The sequence below is a fragment of the Salarias fasciatus genome, unplaced genomic scaffold, assembly GCF_902148845.1.
Source record: "Salarias fasciatus unplaced genomic scaffold, fSalaFa1.1, whole genome shotgun sequence".
NCBI classification, from domain to species: domain Eukaryota; kingdom Metazoa; phylum Chordata; class Actinopteri; order Blenniiformes; family Blenniidae; genus Salarias; species Salarias fasciatus.
In genome coordinates, this window is record NW_021941376.1 from 726292 (window position 1) to 747804 (window position 21513).

At 56.7% G+C, this 21513-nt stretch overlaps 1 protein-coding gene across 1 annotated transcript; it reads left to right on the plus strand.

Annotated features, from left to right (window-relative positions):
- Positions 1-147: 147 nt before the first annotated feature.
- exd2 (exonuclease 3'-5' domain containing 2) lies at positions 148-20406 on the plus strand. Its single transcript, XM_030087180.1, has 9 exons — positions 148-279; positions 1261-1626; positions 2287-2543; positions 2626-2752; positions 7641-7927; positions 7992-8098; positions 12289-12424; positions 13593-13961; positions 19360-20406. Exons 2-9 carry the CDS (start codon positions 1303-1305, stop codon positions 19574-19576), a joined length of 1824 nt encoding a protein of 607 aa, XP_029943040.1. The 5' UTR covers positions 148-279; positions 1261-1302; the 3' UTR covers positions 19577-20406.
- Positions 20407-21513: the final 1107 nt, after the last annotated feature.

Here is a 21513-nt window from a genome sequence, read left to right on the forward strand (position 1 = left end):
GGTCCTCTAGGGGGGGGGGGGTCCGCCCCTCCTCCAGGGGGAGCTGGTGGTCCGCCCCTCCTCCAGGGGGAGCTGGTGGTCCTCTGGGGGGGGGGGGGGTCCGCCCCTCCTCCAGGGGGAGCTGGTGGTCCTCTAGTGGGGGTGGTGGTCCGCCCCTCCTCCAGGGGGAGCTGGTGGTTTCCCCCCCCCTACAGCTGACTGTGATAAATACAGCCCGGAAAAGGCGCATCGGCTTTTAAGTGTGAGAAAGTCGCGTGTTTTGGATGAGACACCTGAAAGGTAAGACTGCAGACGCGTCAGTCTGGACCCGATCCGGCCCTGGTCTGGTTTCAGGTTCTACTCCGAGCAGCTGAAGCGCGCCGGTTCACCGGGCTGCTGCTGGCTGAACGGAACGGGGACTTTGATCCCGGTGGAAGGCTCGGCGCGTCCCTGCAGGAGGATGCTAGCAGCTAGCATGAGGCTAGCCGCTGCCTCCGAGCTCCCGGTTCTTTCTTCAGCTGCTCGTTTGGGGGGGGGGGGGGTCTACTGGGGGGGTCTACTGGGCGTATTCAGCTGCGAAGTGCTCGAAGTGACAAACGGGAATTTCTGCTGTTTGAGAAATCGACAGATTTCAGACAGCTAGCCTGCCCGGTGTTCCGGTGAATTCTGTCCCCCACCAACGGTTCCGCCCGTGGAGCAGCTGATTCACTTTGCTTTGTTTGCGCCTTCCTCGCTCAGAAGAAACCTTCTCTTTTTTGTCCCTGAAGTCCCTTTTCCTGCTCTGTGTCTGGGTCCTGGTCCTCCAGTCCTCCTCCAGGCCCGTGGAGGCTGTGAGGCTGCTGAAGTTAGTTTCTGATGTGAACTGCAGGAAACACTCCGGGGCCAAGGGCTCCTCGGGAATTCAACCTGCAGTCTCTTTGGAAATCACAGCAGCCGACGACGACACCATCTCAAACCGGGACTGTAGGGGTTCTGGTCCTGCAGGGGGCTGTGTGACTCTGGTGGGCGGGGGGGCAGACAGGAGGCTGCTTCATGATGCTCTGTTTCCTCTTCTGGTCCTGGAGCTCCGGTCTGGACCTCTGACAGGACTGTGAGGAGTCAGGGAGGCTGCTGTGCTGGTGGGGGGGTCTGGAGGTCTGGGGATCTGGAGGATTGGGGGTCTGGAGGTCTGACGGTCAGGGAAGGGAGATGATTGGTTCTTGTGGCCCACCGGCCCCCCCTGACTGAAGTCCTCCTGCGGCTCTGGGAGTTTTGAAGCCTCTCTTCTGCCCCCCCTCCCAGGTTGGATCGTCTCGGCCGCTCCGGAGCTGGTGTCCAGAGCTCATGTCTCATCGAGGACCTGCCGCCGTCCTGACGGCGGTGCTGGGGGCCGCCCTGGGGGGGCTGCTGCTCTGGCGGGCGTATCGGACCAGGAAGAGGCCGCCTTTCGACCAGGAGGCGGCCGAACCCGCGGAGGCTCCGCCCACGGCGGACAGTCGGTGCCGGCGGGCGTCCCGGCGGCCCCCCCCGCTCCACTTCCTGTCCTCAGACCAGCTGCTGGGGGTGAAGCCGGTGGTGGTGAGCTGCGAGGACGACTGGCAGCGGCTCTGGCCCCTGGTCCAGGAGGACCTGTCCGTCTTCCCCGTGCTGGGCCTGGACTGCGAATGGGTAAAGGTCCTGCATGTCTGTCCTGCACGTCTGTCCTGCACGTCTGTCCTGCACGTCTGTCCTCTGAAGCAGCCGTCTTGACTTTCTGTCCTTTAATGTGTCACAATTCTGCTCCAGTGAATGTCGCGGCGTTGTTGCTGAGCGGCGTTGCTGCTGAGCGGCGTTGTTGCTGAGCAGCGTTGTTGCTGAGCGGCGTTGTTGCTGAGCGGCGTTGCTGCTGAGCGGCGTTGCTGAGCGGCGTTGCTGAGTGGCGTTGTTGCTAAGCGGCGTAGTTGCTGAGCGGCGTTGCTGAGCGGCGTTGTTGCTGAGCGGCGTTGCTGCTGAGCGGCGTTGCTGCTGAGCGGCGTTGTTGCTGAGCGGCGTTGTTGCTGAGCGGCGTTGTTGCTGAGCGGCGTTGCTGAGCGGCGTTGCTGCTGAGCGGCGTTGCTGAGCGGCGTTGCTGAGTGGCGTTGTTGCTAAGCGGCGTAGTTGCTGAGTGGCGTTGTTGCTGAGCGGCGTTGTTGCTGAGTGGCGTTGTCCAGCAGCGTTGCCCAGCGGCGTTGCCCAGCAGCGTTGCCCAGCGGCGTTGCCCAGCAGCGTTGCCCAGCAGCCGCGGCCTGCTGGACGGCTGCTGTGTCCCCGGCGTCCTCCTGGTCCTGTCTGACTGCTGCTGGTGTCCAGGTGTCGGTGAAGGGACGGCCGTCCACCGTGTCCCTGCTGCAGATGTCTTCGTACTCGGGCCTGTGCGTCCTGGTCCGGCTGCTGGCCTTCTGGAGCGGACGCCACGCCTTCCCCGCCTCTCTGACGGACGTCCTCCGAGACCCGCGCGTTTTTAAAGTGGGCGTCGGCTGTTACGAGGACGGCAAGCGTCTGACGCGGGACTACGGTCTGTCTCTGTCCTGCACGGTGGACCTGCGGTACCTGGCCCTGAGGCAGAGGTGGGCGGCGCTTCTTCTTCTTCTTCTTCTTCTTCTTCTTCTTCTTCCTGTCTGGCGGAGCGCTGACGGAGCTGTGTTGCAGGCGGGCCTCGCTGGACAACGGGCTGAGTCTGAAGTCTCTGGCGGCCGACCTGCTGGACGTGTCTCTGGACAAGTCTCTGGAGCTGCGCTGCAGCGACTGGGAGGCCGACCAGCTGACTGCGGAGCAGGTGAGGCCGCCGCCCACGTCCTGCTCGCCGTGGACCGGGGATGACTCCAGGCCCGGGTCCGCAGCCGGACCGGGTTCTGCCGCCGGACCCGGTTCTGCCGCCGGACCCGGTTCTGCCGCTGGACCCGGTTCTGCCTCACAGGGGTAGCAGTGACTGGAGGAACACCGTCCATCACTGGCTGTCATTGTTCATATTAGACTGACAACCTGGACAGGTGAGTCCTGTCCTCACCTGTCCAGGTGAGTCCTGTCCTCACCTGTCCAGGTGTGTGCTGCCTTGCTCATAGCACACTGGGATTGGCTCCTGCAGCCTGTGAACCTGAGCAGGTGTAGCGGTTCAGGGGACAGATGAAGTGGGACTTGTGATGTTTGGAGTGTTTGAAGGAGGCAGGCTGGTCCCGTGAGGACGTCTCTGCCAGGCTGGTCCCGTGAGGACGTCTCTGCCAGGCTGGTCCCGTGAGGACGTCTCTGCCAGGCTGGTCCCGTGAGGACGTCTCTGCCAGGCTGGTCCCGTGAGGACGTCTCTGTCAGGCTGGTCCCGTGAGGACGTCTCTGCCAGGCTGGTCCCGTGAGGACGTCTCTGTCCGTCTTATTGAAATCCAACTCAGAAGCAGAGAAACTCAGCCTTTTGTTCATGTTCCAGTTTTTAACGGGTCGGTTTTCAAAATAAAAGCGTGGTGTCTCAGTGTCTCAGGTGAACAGGAGCTTCTCCACACTCCGTGGTGTTGGACCCTCCGTCCTCCAGACATCGTTCTGTCCTCCAGTCTGGACCACAGACGCTGCAGGTTTGTTTGTCCGCCCAGCCTGCCTCCGTCCTGCAGAGGGACCGTCCACAGCTCTGAGACGTGGTCCGTCTCCTGGTCCGGAGCCCAGTGTGGACAGGCTCTAGAGCCGTGTCCTGGTCTGGAACCTACCAGAACAAGGATGTTTCCCTGGTTCTCTCCACGCCGCTCAGTTCCGTCCTCTCAGAACTGAACTGTCCGTCAGGAACAACTTTTTCTGTTCTGCCCGAGACGCTCGGCTTTAAAGGTGCCTTAAGGAGTTTGCACGTTTTATGCGAAACAGCGCCCCCTGCAGGCCTTGGGCGTAATGCAGCTTAGTGAAAAACTCGTCCCTGTGGCTCCCGTGCACGGAAGAGGGGGACTCCGTCTTCGCTGGTTTATGGTGCGTCACACCGGACGCGTTGCCAGCGTCACGGGCGTCACTGACGCCTCAAAGTTGACGCGTGTAAAGTGTGAAATTCGACACTTACAACGCGCGGCAGCTCACTGGCGGGAGTGGGAGGAGCTTGTGTCCTGTCTTCATGTTGATAATGGCGGAATCGGTGCAGAAATCACTTTAGCTCTAAACTCTTCAAATGTAGAACTTTATTGAGATTTTTTTTCAAATTAGGCGACGAAGTGGTGCTTTAGAGCCGAGTGTGTCGTTTGTTTGTCCGAATACCAGCTGTTTATGATTTTGTTCGGACGAATTCGGCGAAATGCGAGCCAGCCGCAGTGAGCGGCTCCAGCAGGAGGAGTCGGAGAAGCAGAGCACACAGGAACCCTGGACCCGCCCCGGGCCCCCCGCCCGCCACGGCGCTGGCCGTTCCTCCGACCCGGTGGCCCGGCCTCCGGGCCCGGTCGGGCTTTGGCGGCGGGCGACGCGGATCACACCTTCGGCCGCCCCCGCCTCTCCGACCGGCTCCCCGGCGACCCGCAGCAGGACCGAGACGCGCCGTCTCACCCAGCGGTCCTACGGAGCGGGCCCGCTCCGGGCGTCGCACCGAATCGGCCCCCCGGTGCGGCGCGCCACCCCAGCGGAGGCCCGCCGGCGAGCCTCCGCCTCTCCCGGGCCCAGTTTGACAAGCTTCTGGCCCGCGTCAGCGCTCAGAGTGCTCGTCTGTGATTGGATGACGCGCGCGTTGATGCTTCGAAAGTTCAATTTTCCCAACTTCAGGCGTTGACGCCTGCAACGCGTGACGCGCGTCGCCAACGCTCGAAACGCTCGGAAAGCAACGCTCGGAAAGCGCCTGATGCACGTCAGGTCCGCTGAAGCTCGTCCACCAGAGACTTGAATGTAAAAGCGACGCCGTGACGCTTGCAACGCGTCCGGTGTGAACGCACCATCAGAAGCGCTCAGTAAGATGTCAGTGTCTCTCCCTGGTGGAGTCTGTGTGGAGCTGCAGTGCTAGAAGCCAGTCTGTTCTGACTTCCTGGAAGATCCTGCTCAGCTGTTGCTCACTAAGCATCTGGCGGAGTAATGGCGGACAAAGTGAAACTTATCCAGCCGGAGCGCGCATTACGTCATTCCTTTCAAATTCTCCCCAAAAAAACTGTGGAGCCGGACCGGCACTGTGACTTTCCAGAGACAGTTTAGCCTGTTAGAGGTTCTGGTGATGAATCTGTCAGGGCTCATTGGACACAGCATTCAAAATGTGTAACATGTTTATGGTGGAAAATAAGTATTTTAAGGTTGTAAAACTCCTTAATGCACCTTTAAAGCAGAACTAAGCTACTTTGTTACCTCAATAAATGTGCCCCCCCCCCCCCCCCGGGGTCCGTGTCCTGAAAACAGCGCTTGAACTTTCAGAGGATCGACCCGCCTACATCTGAGAGAACAAACCTGCTTTACGGCGCTCAGACGGGATTACAAGGATAACAGCTGTTGGAGCGCGACATCTGTCGTTGTGTTGCAATAGACGATCTTCGCATGATGTGTTGATTGGTTCTAATTTCCGTTTGGTAACTGAAAAATACAGAGGAGTGGCACCTCCTCTGGTAGAAGTGAGCGCGAGTGAGTTCGCTGCACCGAGCTGAAGTGTGTTTGTTTTCCAATCAGTCTGAGCGTGCGAGGCGGCCATGTCTGCGACAGAGGGAGCGACCGCAGGAAGTTCCCGGGCAGCGCGAGGAGCTGCCGCCGCAGAAGATTTAACAAAAGAGCGTAAAACAAGCATGAAACCCTCGCTAGCGTTAGCAGCGCCACCCTGAGGGGCTCACCACGGCAGAACCGAAACGACAGAAAGAAACTTTGTCTAACGAGCAGAAAGAAAGGAAACGGGAGTGGGACGCTGTCTGCGGGGGAGGGGGTGGAGGAGGGGGGGTGGTGCGGAGGACGTTTACGACAGCCAGCTTTCACAGGAGACCAGTAGGGGGAGCCCTAAAGCAAGTCTTGCATAGTTCTGCTTTAAATCTTCTCTCCGCCGTCTCAGAAGTTCAGATTGCGTGCCGTCGACTGATGTTTTAGCACGAAGGAATCGTTCAAATCCAGCTAGTTCGTCGGTGGCTAACAGCTAAGCTAACAGCTGACTGAGACGTTTAGCAGCAGGATGCTTTTACGTAGTGTCCCTGAACGCAGCGCGGTGCAGCAGGAGCTGCAGCTCAGGTTGTTCTCTGAATCAGAGGGTTTCAGGTGTTTCACAGGTAATGAAGGCGGTTTAGGAGGAGCTGGATGCTGACAGGTTAGTGGGCGGAGTTACTGCCTCCGTGAAGCAGCTGCCTCAGATTCTTAAAATCATCTGGCGGGCCAGACGTTATCGTTCGGCCGCCAGTTGCCGACCGCTGCTCTGGAGTCTCTCCGGCTGCTTCCTGACCCCCGTCCGAGCGCCCGCCTCCGCTGCTAGAAACTGAAGATTATCTTCAAGAAATTCCAGCAGGGGGCGATGATGTTGTTTCAAAAGAGCCCGGGTCTCAGGAACCCGTTAGAACTCATTACAAGCCATTAGAACCCGTTAGAACCCGTTCAGAAAATGTCGATTTTCAGAGTGTAAATAAACATAAAGCTCCCGGTTCCAGAACGGGTCCTGGTCTTTGGCCCTGGTTCTTCTGGACCAGACTCTGATTTTTTTATTGATTTGATTTCTGGAGTTAAAGTTCAGCATCAATCAGCCAATCACAGCTCCTCCTCTGACAGGCTGGACCAATCACTTTACACCTGGTTTACAGAGTCCAGTATGGAGACCTGCTGGAGGCTTCAGAACGCTGTGGGGGACGCCACATTAGCTCCGCCCACCTTTATGTACAGTATGTGGTCTTTCGAGGTGCTCGGGAGGAGCTGTGATGGGGGAGGGGTCTCCGTCTCTGTCCTCAGCAGCAGCTGTGATGGGGGAGGGGTCTCCGTCTCTGTCCTCAGCAGCAGCTGTGATGGGGGAGGGGTCTCCGTCTCTGTCCTCAGCAGCAGCTGTGATGGGGGAGGGGTCTCCGTCTCTGTCCTCAGCAGCAGCTGTGATGGGGGAGGGGTCTCCGTCTCTGTCCAGAGCAGCAGCTGTGATGGGGGAGGGGTCTCCGTCTCTGTCCAGAGCAGCAGCTGTGATGGGGGAGGGGTCTCCGCCTCTGTCCTCAGCAGCAGCTGTGATGGGGGAGGGGTCTCCGTCTCTGTCCTCAGCAGCAGCTGTGATGGGGGAGGGGTCTCCGTCTCTGTCCTCAGCAGCAGCTGTGATGGGGGAGGGGTCTCCGTCTCCGTCCAGAGCAGCAGCTGTGATGGGGGAGGGGTCTCCGTCTCTGTCCTCAGCAGCAGCTGTGATGGGGGAGGGGTCTCCGTCTCTGTCCAGAGCAGCAGCTGTGATGGGGGAGGGGTCTCCGTCTCTGTCCTCAGCAGCAGCTGTGATGGGGGAGGGGTCTCCGTCTCTGTCCAGAGCAGCAGCTGTGATGGGGGAGGGGTCTCCGTCTCCGTCCAGAGCAGCAGCTGTGATGGGGGAGGGGTCTCCGTCTCTGTCCTCAGCAGCAGCTGTGATGGGGGAGGGGTCTCCGTCTCCGTCCTCAGCAGCAGCTGTGATGGGGGAGGGGTCTCCGTCTCCGTCCAGAGCAGCAGCTGTGATGGGGGAGGGGTCTCCGTCTCCGTCCTCAGCAGCAGCTGTGATGGGGGAGGGGTCTCCATCCTGAGTTTTCCCGCCGCCTCTCGTCTCCTTCCAGATGTCCTACGCCGCCAGAGACGCGCAGGTGTCCATGGCGCTCTTCCTCCATCTCCTCGGCCTCAAACCCGACACCGGGCTCGCTCCTTCCGACGGGAGCTCGTACTCTGAGCTGGCCTCCCGCTGCCAGGGCCTGGTGGACGTGCCCTTCCGGGGCCGAGGGGACGGGGACGGCAGAGAGAAGAGGCGGCCGCCGCCGGCTTGCACGGTTCCGGCGTCCGGAGACGAGCAAACCCCGGACCCCCGGAGGAACAAGCGGAAGCCGCTGGGCGTGGGCTACTCGGCCAGGTGAGCGCCGGCCCGGCAGCTGCTGCTGCTGCTGACGGAGACACTGAGCTGCCGTCTGTTCCAGGAAGTCTCCTCTCTACGACAACTGCTTCCTGCACGCTCCTGACGGCCAGCCGCTCTGCACCTGCGACAAGAAGAAGGCCAAGTGGTACCTGGACAAAGGAATTGGAGGTTGTCCACTCCGTCCTTCTGCCTCTTAAAGAACCGTGTTCTGGAAGAGAATCCAGACTGGAGCTGGCTCCCAGCTCCTCCATGTGCAGTGAAGCACTCGCGACCTTTGACCTGCTCAGTCACATCCAGCCTGCTGCTGGGTTCTGAGGCCTGCTGTGTGACGCAGAGCCGGCGGCCGGTGGCAGAGGCTTCCTGCTGGGCTGGTAGATAGATAGATAATACCTTATTGATCCCAAAGGGACATTTAAAAGGCAGTCTGTGCTCACATTCACACTTAAAATGCATTCCAGGATTAAATAAGTAAAAATTATTAAAAACAATAGATTAGAAAATAAGGTGCTAAGGAGCTGAAAACACTGAAGAGCCTTAATCAGCATGGACATGGCCCCCCTCTCCGGCCTGAGATGGCAGAGTTGTACAGTCTGATGGCACGTGGTACAAAAGAGTTCTTTAGTCTGTTTGTAGAGCAGGTCAATGAGAGGAACCGAGCGCTCACTGAGCTCCTCTGTCGGGAGAACACTGGGTGCAGGGGGGCCCTGGTTGGACAAGATGTTCTTTATTTTTGCCCAAGTCCTCTGTTCCACCACCTTCTCCAGAGTCCAGGCTCAGTCCAACGACAGAACCAGCTCTCCTGATGAGGCGGTCCAGCCTCTGAATGTCCTTCTTCCTGGCACTGCCCCCCCAGCACACGACCGCGTAGAACAACACCCTGGACACAACGGACTGATAGAAAACCTGTAGCAGCTGCGAGCAGACTCTGAAGGAGGAGAGCCTCTGCAGGAAGTACATCCTGCTCTGCCCCTTTTTATTAACTGTGTCCATGTTCTGTGCCCAGTTCAGTTTGTGGTCCAGGTGAAGTCCCAGGTACTTGTAAGAGGGCACCACCTCCACCTCTGCTCCATTGATGGAGACAGGACGGGGGGAGGAGGGCACCCGGCGGAAGTCCAGCACCGCCTCCTTGGTCTTAGAGGTGTTCAGCTGGAGCATATTCCGCCTACACCAGCCCTCAAAGTCCTTCACCAGGGCTCTGTACTCCCCCCCCTCACCCCCCCTCACACATGCCACAACAGCAGTGTCATCGGAGAACTTCTGCACGTGGCGTGTGTCGGTGTTGTACTGAAAGTCTGAGGTGTATAGGGTGAAGAGGAGGGGCGATAGCACTGTTCCCTGTGGCACTCCAATACTACAGGACTGAGATGTAGACTGTTGACCTCCCATCCTGACCAACTGTGGCCTGTTGTTTAAGTAGTCCATAATCCAGTTCACCAGGTGAGGGTCCACATCCATGTTGTTGAGCTTCTCCTGGAGCAGGCAGGGCTGGATTGTATTAAAGGCGCTCGAGAAATCAAAAAAGAGCAGCCTCACAGCACATCCACCCACGTCCAGGTAGGAGAGTGCACGGTGTAGGAGATAGAGCACCGCATCCTCCACTCCCACCTTCTCCTGGTAGGCAGACTGGAGTGGGTCCCCCCTACCCTGTACCTGTGGTCGCATGAGCTGCAGAACCAGTCGCTCCAGCGTTTTCATCACGTGGGATGTAAGTGCAACAGGTCTGTAGTCCTTCAGCTCACTGGGGCGGCTCTTCTTGGGCACAGGGACAATGCAAGATGTTTTCCACACTGAGGGGACCCTTCCCAAGCGCAGACTCAGATTGTAGATGTGGTGTAGAGGGACCGCCAGCTCCTCAGCACAGACCTTGAGGAGCCTTGGACTGATGCGATCCGGTCCTGCTGCCTTCATGGGGTGGAGTTTACGTAGCTCCCTCCTCACCTGGTCCACCGATATACTAGGGAGGGCGGAAGGGAGCCCTGGGGAGAGAGAGGTGTGCCCAGGGAGAGGCTGAGGTTCCCCTGGTCGGAGGAACAGAGGGTGGAGGAGGAGGGCCGGTGGCTGGGGAGGGACTGAACCGGTTAAAAAATACGTTCAGCTCCTCAGCCATCAGGGGGTCCCCGCCCCCCAAACTGCTCTTACTGCCACAGCCTGTAATGGTTTTCATGCCATTCCAGACTTCCCTCATGTTATTGCCCTTCAGTTTGTTCTCCAGCTTTTTCCCATATGCCTCCCTAGCCTTGTTCAGACAAGTCTTAATCTCCCTTTGTGCCCCACGTCTTCTCTCATCATCCCCACCATAGAATGCACACTTTTTCCTGTTTAGTGCTGCCTTCACATCACGGGTAATCCATGGCTTGTTGTTAGCGTAGCACTTCACAGTTCTGAGAGGCACCACACAGTCCACACAGAAGTTCAAATAGTCAGTCACCACATCCACTGCCACCTCAATATCCTCTCCATGAGGATCTACTAACACACTCCAGTCAGTAGTGGCAAAGCAGTCTCTCAGTTCCTCCTCTGCACTGGGAGACCACCTCCTGACCTGTCTGGTGGTGAAAGCCTGCCTCTTCACAAGGGGAGTGTCAGTAGGCTGCAGGTAGACAAGATCGTGGTCTGATTTGCCAAGAGGTGGCAGGGGGAGTGCTGAATATGCATCCTTAGTGCTTGCATATAACAGATCAATTGTCCTGTTTTTCCTTGTGGGACAGTCGACGTATTGATGGAACGACGTGAGGGTATCCTCCAGAGTCACGTGATTAAAATCCCCAGATATGATGTAGAGTGCATCGGGATGTTGTGCTTGAAGTGTCGTTACCGTGCTGTAGATTGTTTCCTGTGCCGCCTTTGGGTCCGCCCTCGGTGTGACGTAAACACAGAGCGTGATGACGTGTGAAAACTCACGTGGGACGTAGTAGGGTCGGATGCTAACGGCTAGCAACTCCAGATCAGGGCAGCAAATGACAGATTTAATTGTCCTATGGTGTTCCCGCCAAGTCTGTGTTCAGCTCTGACACTGCAGAACAGTGCTTCTCAATTATTTTCTGTTACGCCCCCCCCCCCCCAGCAAGAAGAAAATTCACAAACACTAAATTAAATAGAATTAGCCTTTTAGAGAAATAAAATAAAGATATACTAATAACCTTAAATATTACAGTTAAACGAAATAAAATTCAGCATTAAAAATGAGAATTGAGTAACAGAACCGTCTTTTATCAGCCCAACTATCTGGCTACTGACCCGTTTAAGGTGGAAAGCCATGTTGCTGTGGAGTGATATGAAAGGACACAACTTGCATTTGACTTTTTTTGGATCATCTTTGACTTGTTCTGAAGTTTTTTCCCGACATTGTGAGCTGCTCTGTGACGGAGCTCCGCGCAAAATGGGATTGTGCCACTCACCATGATGGTTCATTCACAAACACTAAATCGATAGAATATTGAATAAAAGTACAAGTAAATTTGTCCACAGTATATTTGATAGGCTAGGTCCACAGGCACGAGTGTTTCACTAAGCTGCATTGCGCCCAAGGCCTGCAGGGGGCGCTGTTTCGCATAAAACGTGCAAACTCCTTAATGCAACATTAACTCAGCAGCACAATATTTAAAACACTTTAACCTACAAAACAAAAACCAATAAAACATTTTGGGCTGATTTTTTTTCCCCTTTATTTTATCAAAATGAGGAAGCCAGGACTAACGGCTACATGAGCAGGTTCTGCAGAGCACAGCTTCTCAGAGGAGGTTTGGCTTCACAAAGCTGAGATGCTGCTAAAGGAAGCAGAACCCCAGACCTCGGCCCTGAGAGGGGGTCCTGCCTCTCCACACTCAGAGTCCTCTTTTGACTCACTGTCTTCGTCTCTCTCCGCCTTTCTTGTCATCCCTGTTAAAAATGTCTTCATGTTGTCTCAAGGTTTGTCTACTGGCTTCACATCGCAGCTCGGTGCAAAAAAACCCTGCACACTCTGACAGTGAGAACGCCACTGCCACCTACTGGAGTGGATGTGCAATTACACTTTATTTTAGTACGGCGGAAAAAAAAGCATGTTCCCCACGGTCACACGCGCCCCCCGGGCATCGCACTGCGCCCCCACAGGGGGGCGCGCCCCACAGTTTGAGAACCACTGCCTTACAACGTCTGTGTTCAGCTCTGACACCGCAGAACGTCAGGCAGGAACAGTACATGTTAGAGTGCAGGCGGGTGTCTCCGCCTCGTCTCCTGGGAGGACGGCGTCCCGGGTGTCCCCGCCTCGTCTCCTGGGAGGACGGCGTCCCGGGGTGTCCCCGCCTCGTCTCCTGGGAGGACGGCGTCCCGGGGTGTCTCGCCGGGCGTCCGGCTGACTGTGTGTTGTGTCGTGGCAGTGCTGAGGAGCGAGGAGCCCTTCGTGGTGCAGCTGCTGTTCGAGCCGTCCGGCCGGCCCGACTCCCAGCAGGACTACTACCTGACGGCCAAGGAGAACCTGTGTGTGGTCTGCGGGAAGGTGGACTCCTACATCAGGTACGCCCACGGAGAACAGTGTAGGCCCACCCTGCTGAGAGCAGCTGGTCTCTCCTGAAGATGACCCCGACCCTGACCCTGACCCCGACCCCGTCTGAAGTGCACCCCGTCCTCGACCGTATGGAGCTGGGATTGGCTCCAGCTGTCCGTCACCCTGAAAAAGATGAGCAGCTCGGAGAAGGAATGAATGAGCTAACGATGCTAACAGTTCATACAGATCAGTCAGTGGTTCTAGATGCTAACGGTTCACAGCTGAGTCAGTGGTTCTAGATGCTAACGGTTCACAGCTGAGTCAGTGGTTCTAGATGCTAACGGTTCACAGATCAGTCAGTGGTTCTAGATGCTAACGGTTCACAGATCAGTCAGTGGTTCTAGATGCTAACGGTTCACAGCTGAGTCAGTGGTTCTAGATGCTAACGGTTCACAGCTGAGTCAGTGGTTCTAGATGCTAACGGTTCACAGATCAGTCAGTGGTTCTAGATGCTAACGGTTCACAGCTGAGTCAGTGGTTCTAGATGCTAACGGTTCACAGCTGAGTCAGTGGTTCTAGATGCTAACGGTTCACAGCTGAGTCAGTGGTTCTAGATGCTAACGGTTCACAGATCAGTCAGTGGTTCTAGATGCTAACGGTTCACAGATCAGTCAGTGGTTCTAGATGCTAACGGTTCACAGATCAGTCAGTGGTTCTAGATGCTAACGGTTCACAGCTGAGTCAGTGGTTCTAGATGCTAACGGTTCACAGCTGAGTCAGTGGTTCTAGATGCTAACGGTTCACAGCTGAGTCAGTGGTTCTAGATGCTAACGGTTCACAGATCAGTCAGTGGTTCTAGATGCTAACGGTTCACAGCTGAGTCAGTGGTTCTAGATGCTAACGGTTCACAGATCAGTCAGTGGTTCTAGATGCTAACGGTTCACAGCTGAGTCAGTGGTTCTAGATGCTAACGGTTCACAGATCAGTCAGTGGTTCTAGATGCTAACGGTTCACAGCTGAGTCAGTGGTTCTAGATGCTAACGGTTCACAGATCAGTCAGTGGTTCTAGATGCTAACGGTTCACAGCTGAGTCAGTGGTTCTAGATGCTAACGGTTCACAGATCAGTCAGTGGTTCTAGATGCTAACGGTTCACTGAGCTGGTTTTCCAATGGCCCGTCTCTTTTTTGCTGTGACAGAAAGAACATCGTTCCTCATGAGTACCGGCGCCATTTCCCCACGGAGATGAAGGACCACAACTCTCACGACATCCTGCTGCTGTGCACGGCCTGCCACGCCGCGTCCAACGTGCACGACGGCGTCCTGAAGCAGCGGCTGGCCGAGGAGTTCGCCGCCCCTCAGGGCTGCGAGGAGGGCGTCCGCCTGCTGGAGGACCCGGAGCGCCGCCGGGTGCGGTCGGCGGCCCGGGCCCTGCTGACGGCGGGGGAGGGGCTGCCGGAGCGGCGTCGGGACGAGCTGACGGCCTTGATCAGGGACTTCCTGGACGTGAGCCCGGACCGGCAGCTGGACGCCCAGGCCCTGCAGCAGGCCGCCGACCTGGAGACCAGGTGAGACGCCGAGGCCGTGTTCCCACCACAGGTATCCGGCTCCGCCTAACCCACGTGGCGGCCCGTGGTGGAGCCGGGAGCCACAGTGTGAACACGTTTTCACGTTGGGTGGAGCCGGGGCCGCTGGGAGGAGGAGGTCCGAGGTCGACCCGGCTCCATGTAGACCCAGTGAGAACCGGCCTCTGCCCGGGTCCAGCCCACTTTCCTCGTTTGCCGCACTTTTGTCCGTGTGAGGCTTCCGTAGCGCTCGACTCCAGCTGCTGTTCTGAGCTCATGCAGCACGGCGGAGAGGAGCTGTACGGCTGCAGAAAGACCCAGTACAGCAGAACAACCGTTCTGGCTGCGGTCCGGAACCACCGCAGCGCTGCGGTGCCTCTGCAGTCCTGGAGGAGGTTGCCAGATCTGTCGCTGTCCCCCGTAAACAATATGAAACCCGTTTCACTCAATAGAAAGCAGCTCAAACCGCCATCTGGGTTGAAAATGCACGTTAAAACCGTTTTTCTATAGAGAAAAAAAAACACGTCATGAACAATCATTTCATCATCCCGTCCGACGTGTTCCAAAAAGAAGCTTGATTTGGCAGAAACCCGCCCAATCTGGCAACCCAGGGCCGCTCTGGTCAGAGAGCTGTTTGGAGTCGTTTGACTTCCTGCAGTAGAAAACAAAGCGTTCTTTCTTCTACTGTGTATAATGACTGCATCGCTGTTTGTTCTGCGTTCTACCAGAAGAAGTTGAAAATAGAATATTAAAGGAGGGCTATTATGCAAAATCCACTTTTTTGAGCTTTGTATAAAGCTGTAATGTTTCTTCCCCGTTAAAAAAACGCATGGAGTTGTTTCCTGAACCATTCAGCATATTTGAGCAATCCCTGAATCTCCCCATGTTGAGGCTGAAACGCTCGGTTCTGCACAGCTCCGCCCATAATGCACAGCTCCGCCCATCTCTGACGTAGTCTGCGTGGCTGCTCCTGCACAGCTCGCTCACCCCCACCCCTCGGGCGGGGAAGTACACCGCTAATCGCTGAGATGGTCACTCTGAGGGGGCGTGTCTAAGCTGAGGAGCTTCTTAAAGAGACAGGGACTCATTTCCAGTGTCTGAGGCAGCCTGATGCGGAGGAACATTGAAGTTGTTTTTGACACATGCAGCTTTCACCATCCAACTTTGTGCAAAGCTGTAGCTTGAGTGCTGTAGATTGATCCTAAAGGGTAATACCACTCCTTTATAGGTGCATTAAAGCTGGTGTCCGGAGTTGACTGTTCGTTTCCAATGTAGGAATCTTTTTTTTAACAGAGCTTAAACGTGTTCGTCTGGTTCGATACTAGCATAAAGCAATATAAACATTTATTTATGACCCCCGCCTTCGTCTCATAGACCCCCGTGTTATCCAAAAAAGTGCCGGTCAGCTTCAGCCAATAGAGTTCGAGCTTCCGCCTTGCTGTCAGTCAGCTGCTGCAGCCACAGAGCACGGCGCTCGCCCAGCAGGGGAGAGTTAGCTCCGCAGCAGCCGCCCCGCTCACCTCGGATATATCCACCGTCTGCTGAACATCCACCGGAAACAGCTCAACGTGGAGGATGCTGCAGGACTGGAGGCTCTCATTTTCACCCCACAGATAATACTCGTGCACAATTAAAGGGGCGTGGCTTGGTTGCTCATGAAAGCAGAGGGAGGGCGGAGCCTCCAGACGTTGGATTAAAAAAACCTCTCTCTTTCAAAACTCCGGACACGAGCTTTAAAGGGCAACTCCAGTTTTTTGACACCTGGACCTTATTTCTAGGTGTGTCATGCTCATATACTCACTCAGACAAACATGGTGCAGCTCGGAGTCCTTCAGAAGTTATTTAGATCCAAACGATGTAGCCGCACTAGCAGGGGGGCCACAGCAATGGAGCGTTAGCGCGGGACATCATCTCTGCAAAGTCGCTCATTTCGGCTGTATTTCTTCATCCATCGCCAGTGTTATAAAGTCAGCTCGTCTACCGTCTTCAGGTGGGTCAGCTGAAGAGCTGACAGTTTTCGCTAACTTATCCACAATTAGCTCGGATGGGAACGTTGCGGCGCTCCTCTCCCCAGCAGAGAGGCACTTTGAGTCGGCCTCGGCTGTCACGGCGCCCCGGCGTCTGACTTCCAGGGGCCGAGTTGGAAAACGGCCCTCAGCTGCTCCACGGAGGCTCCGGACACCGGCGAAGACGCACGGCTCACGCACGGCCGCTGGGCCGCTGGACGTCTCTCCTCGCCGGGAGGAAGCGTATCTCCGCTCCCCGGCGGATGCGCGCTCCACGCCGGCCGGAGCGCTCTCCTCGCCGGGAGAATCCAGATCTCCGCCGCCCGGCGGATGCGCGCTCCGACCCAGGCCGCGGGACACCGCCGGAGGCCCCCCTTCCGACCGAAAGGCAACCCGATGGAGGAAAAATACAGCCGAAATGAGCGCCTTTGCAGAGATTATGTCCCGCGCTAACGCTCCATTGCTGTGGCCCCCCCGCTAGTGCGGCTACATCGTTTGGATCTAAATAACTTCTGAAGGACTCCGAGCTGCACCATGTTTGTCTGAGTGAGTATATGAGCATGACACACCTAGAAATAAGGTCCAGGTGTCAAAAAACCGGAGTTGCCCTTTAAGGAGTTTGCACGTTTTATGGGAAACGCCCCCTGCAGGTCTTGGGCGTAACTGCACCTTAGTGAAACGCTCGTGTCTGTGGCTTGCGTCCATGTACGTGCACGGAAGAGGGGAACTCCGTCCTCACTCTTTAAGTAGCGCTGGAGTGAAGTTTAAGGTTCTCCTGCCTGGTGGGTCGGTGTGGCGCTGCAGCGCTGGAGGCCGGTCTGTTCTTACTTCCTGGAAGATCGCTAAGCATCTGGCGGAGGAATGCGGACAAAACCAAACTTAAGGAAATCAGGCTGCATTACATCACAGCCTCTCAAATTCTCACCAAAAAAATTCTGGAGCCGAACCGGCACTGTGACTTTCAATGGACAATTTAGCGCTGTTAGCGGTGCTAGCAGTGAACATGTCAGGGACATTGTGCACATTATTGAACATTTGTAACATGTTTATGGTGGAAAATAAGTATTTCTAAAGTGGAAAAACTCCTTAATGCACGACACAGATTTTATTTTAAAATCACTTGTTTATCGCGTTAAGTATCGCGTTACCTTCCGGTACCCCCCCCCCCCCGGTCCCCAGTTCCGGGTCAACCCTGGAGGAACGACTACTTGAAAAGTAGATCTTGGCCCAGAAAAGACACCCCTGGTTATTGATTTTAGAACCCAGACATCAACCCACAATCCCTCAGTTATCAAGGGCCAACCTGGGACGCGTGGAAGTTCCAAACACCTCGGGACACTGACCGACTCAAAACTGTCTTTTAAACACAACAGTGAAGCTGTGTGTAAGAGGGGACATCAGCGTTTGTTTCATCTTGGGCGACTGGCTCGTTTTAACGTTGGCAGGACCGTGCTCGTTCTCCTCCGCCGTGCTTTCATACAGTCCGTCTTGTCCTTTGCACTGGTGGCCTGGTTTGCTAACTTGACTCTGCAGGACCAAAACGCTGTGGGCCCGACTGTCAAACGGGCCGGAAGGCAGCCTGGAGAGCCCCAGCTCCCCTTGACAGACCTGTATGAGGCCCGGCTGCAGCGGAAAGCCAGCACTGCTGTTTTGGACAGCTCACGCCCTCTGCACAGCCAGTTCCAACTCCTGCCCTCCGGCCGTCGCTTCGCGGTCCCCAAGTCCAGGACCAGATCCAGCTCTGTCCCGGCAGCTGCCACAAAGCTCGGTGCCAGGGCCCGATTGACCCTTTGGATCTGGGAGATGTTATCTGGGAAATCTTGGGTGATGTTATGGTTCTGAACGACTGGCTTCTTTGTGTGTTGATTGTGCTGTTTTTGTTTGTTTGTTTTGTGTGTGCTTTATTCGGACGGCCGAGTCCCAACAAATTTACCAAGCGGTATAAATAAAGAAACCTTGAACCTTGAACCCTGATCTAGAGCTAAGCACCAAAAGCAAACAGCCTTTTCCCATCAGTACAGTCGACCTGGTTCAACACCGCCTCAGCTCATGGGCACTCCAGCAGCACCGCTCCCCGTGGGTCCGGCTGGATGGACGGACAGTCAGAATGTCTGCAGGATTTCCATCAAGAAGATTTAAGACTCCGGCACAGCTCTGCAGGACGAAAACAGCATTTCAGTCTGGAATGTCTCATCCTGAACTCCCATGATGCATTGCAGAACTGCCACCACTGCAAAGCCCTGTCCAGACACAGTAGGCACGTTTACATGGACCACGTGTAAGCAGATTATACGAGGGGCGGGTTGTGAATGTGTCATGTGAACACCGAGAGGATCCGCTTCACTCGTAGCGGACTGTATTTCGGAGCCGACTGTACGAGGTGGTCTACACCGATCCACAATCCGCTCCGTGTCCCTTAAAAGCCGCCTGACAGCGGAGCGGATTAAACGGGGGAGGTTTGTTCCGTGCATGTGTTCCCCTCGTACGTAATGACGTGTGACATGCGCAGTAAACGGGAAGCAGCACAGTCAAAAACCAGCAGAGAACGCCACGGTGGTTGAAAAACACTTTTTTAGTAAAAACCCCGTCGGAAAAAACCCTGGAGAGGCGAGATGGAAGCAAATTGCGCCAGAGCGAGTTGTATAAAGAGCTCCGTAGCAGAATACGAGCGATCACCCGGCCGGTGTTATGGACGAACTGGTTCCCGTGTTAACGAGTGACGTGGCGGTCTGTGTGAACACCTGCTGATCGCAGCAGCTGTTACAGTCAGACTCACAAGACTCTAAACCTGTACACTCACTGTAACTGTAGATAACCGACGTTCTCCAGAACCACTACGTTTCAGTCTGTTGGGCACCAGTTAACACGGGCACCAGTTAACTCGAAACATCGGCATGGAGCAGAGCTCACAGCGAGACGTGGCGCTCGGCGGCGGCGCTCCGGCCGGGGGAGCAGCGCTCCCTCAGCAGGTATCATGGAGATGATGAGACATGATCTGAGCAGAGGTCAGCAGATAAAACTCTGCTGGGTCTGAGGAAGACTGGAAGGTCCTCCAGAGACCCTGTCCTCATGTCCCAGGATGCTGTAGAATCCGCCTCACCAGGATTCATCGTGGATCGCTTTGTCTGCCGTACGTGAACACACTCCGTTTAATCCGATTGTTTACAATCGGATTGAAGAAACACCATGTAGACCGGACCAGTTATTGTCCTGAGAGCGGGACGGCCCAGAGACGCTGCAGGACACCAGACATCAGGGTCTGTTGGACAGAGTCTGATTTCATCAGGAAAATCAGATCTTAATGTTCTCTCTCTCTCTCTGTCTCCCTCTCTCTCTGCCTCTCTCCCTCTCTCTCTGCCCCCCCCCCCCCCCCCCCCCCCCCCCCCCCCCCCAAGGATCTGGAACGAGGCCTACGTGCCTCACGGCCTGAAGGTGGTCCGGGCCCAGGCGGCGCGGGGTCTGCGGGGCCTGATGGAGCTGGAGCGGCGCTGGAGGCAGCACTTCCTGGACAGCATGCGGCCGCAGCACCTGCCCCCCCGCTGGGCCGTGGACCACAACCACGCCAAGCTGCTGCGCAAGCACGGGGAGGACCTGCCGGTGCAGCTGCACTGACCCCCCCCCCCCCCCCGGCCAGACGGACCTCCCAGCCAGGCGGACCCCCCCCCCCGGCCAGGCGCCCCCCCACCCCGGTGAGACGGACCTCCCAGCCAGGCGGACCCCCCCCGGCCAGGCGCCCCCCCACCCCGGTGAGGCGGACCTCCCAGCCAGGCGGACCCCCCCCCCGGCCAGGCGCCCCCCCCACCCCGGTGAGGCGGACCTCCCAGCCAGGCGGACCCCCCCCTGCCAGGTGCCCCCCCACCCCGGTGAGGCGGACCTCCCAGCCAGGCGGACCCCCCCCGGCCAGCCGCCCCCCCACCCCGGTGAGGCGGACCTCCCAGCCAGGCGGACCCCCCCGGCCAGGTGCCCCCCCCACCCCGGTGAGGCGGACCTCCCAGCCAGGCGGACCCCCCCCCGGCCAGGCGCCCCCCCCACCCCGGTGAGGCGGACCTCCCAGCCAGGCGGACCCCCCCCGGCCAGGTGCCCCCCCCCCCGGTGAGGCGGACCCTGCGGGCCTCCTTATTCAGAAGCAGCGGGGGAAGAACACTGCCAGTGTGTTTCCATGGCAGTCTCTCTCTCTCTCTCTCACACACACACACACACACTCTCTCTCTCTCTCTCTCTCTCTCCCTGCAGCCTGGTCGCAATGAGACACTTTTTTAATGACAGACTGATTATTTATGGTTGAGACGTACCAGTGGGAGAAGCCCCGCCCCCCGCCCGCCCACAGGGCGGCGCTCTAACATGGCTCATGTTTTAATGTGCCTCTTAACCCCCCCCCCCCCCCCCCCGGCTTCTCCTGGAGTTCTGCAGGTTCTCCTGAATTGTGACTGATCTGAATAAAAGTTGACACGTTTCTGAACTCGGTAATGGATTACTTTCTTCAGTTGGTCCTTGAACACCACTCTGCAGAGTAATGGATTACTTTTTTTTTTTCACTTTTTACTGGAACAGAAACGTTGAATCTGTTAGCGGGCGACATGGAGCTCCAGGCTCAGGTTTTAACTTGTCGTCCGTCATAGAAACACGAGAAGGAAGGAACTTTCAGTCAGTCACACACACACACACACACACACACACACACACCACACACACACACACACACACACACACACACACACACACACACACACACACACACACACACACACACACACACACACACACACACACACACACACACACACACACAGAGTCAGGTTTTAAAATGCCAGTTTAATAAATCTGTAGAAACGTAGAAAAGCGCGGTTCTGGTCCGGCAGGCGGTCCTGCTGGATTAAGGCTTCTGGAATTTGGCATCAGAACAATCGTCTCTTCGGAGTCGGACGGATTCAGTTCAGTCAGGAGACAAGCGGACAGGGCCGGGTGGGGTCAAAGGTCACACCCAGCATCCTCCAGTAGCGGGGTTCAGGGAGAGCTGGTAGAGTGTGGAGTGCTGAGAGACTGACGTCTCTGCTGCAGGACGGACACACACACACACACACACACACTCGGGCACAGGGAGAACATGCAACCTCCACCCTCAGGACCGGGGATGCGACGCCACGTCCGTCTTCAGCAACACGTTCAGACGTCCTTCCCTTCCTGTCGGAGTCGGGAGAGCGGCTCTGCGCTGGTCTGACCTGAACGTGACCTTTGATCTTCAGCTGAACGGATCAAGACGTTAAGGCAAACGGCTTGACGTCTGGTAGAACTCGACCTTTGACCTTTAGTTTGAACAGAATCTGTGAGAAGCGTCATTCTCTCCCAAACCTCAGGAATTCTTAGAAATCACTTTCTGGAGGAGGCCGGACCCGGGTCTGGAGGAGGCCGGACCCGAGGCCCACTGGACCAGCTGTAGACCCTACAAAGGGACTGCAGGGCTCATGGGGGTTCACCAGATCAGTCCACAGATGTTCTGTGGGCCTGGAGAAGGTGCTGGACCGGGTGTGTTGTGGGGTCTTATGGCGGCT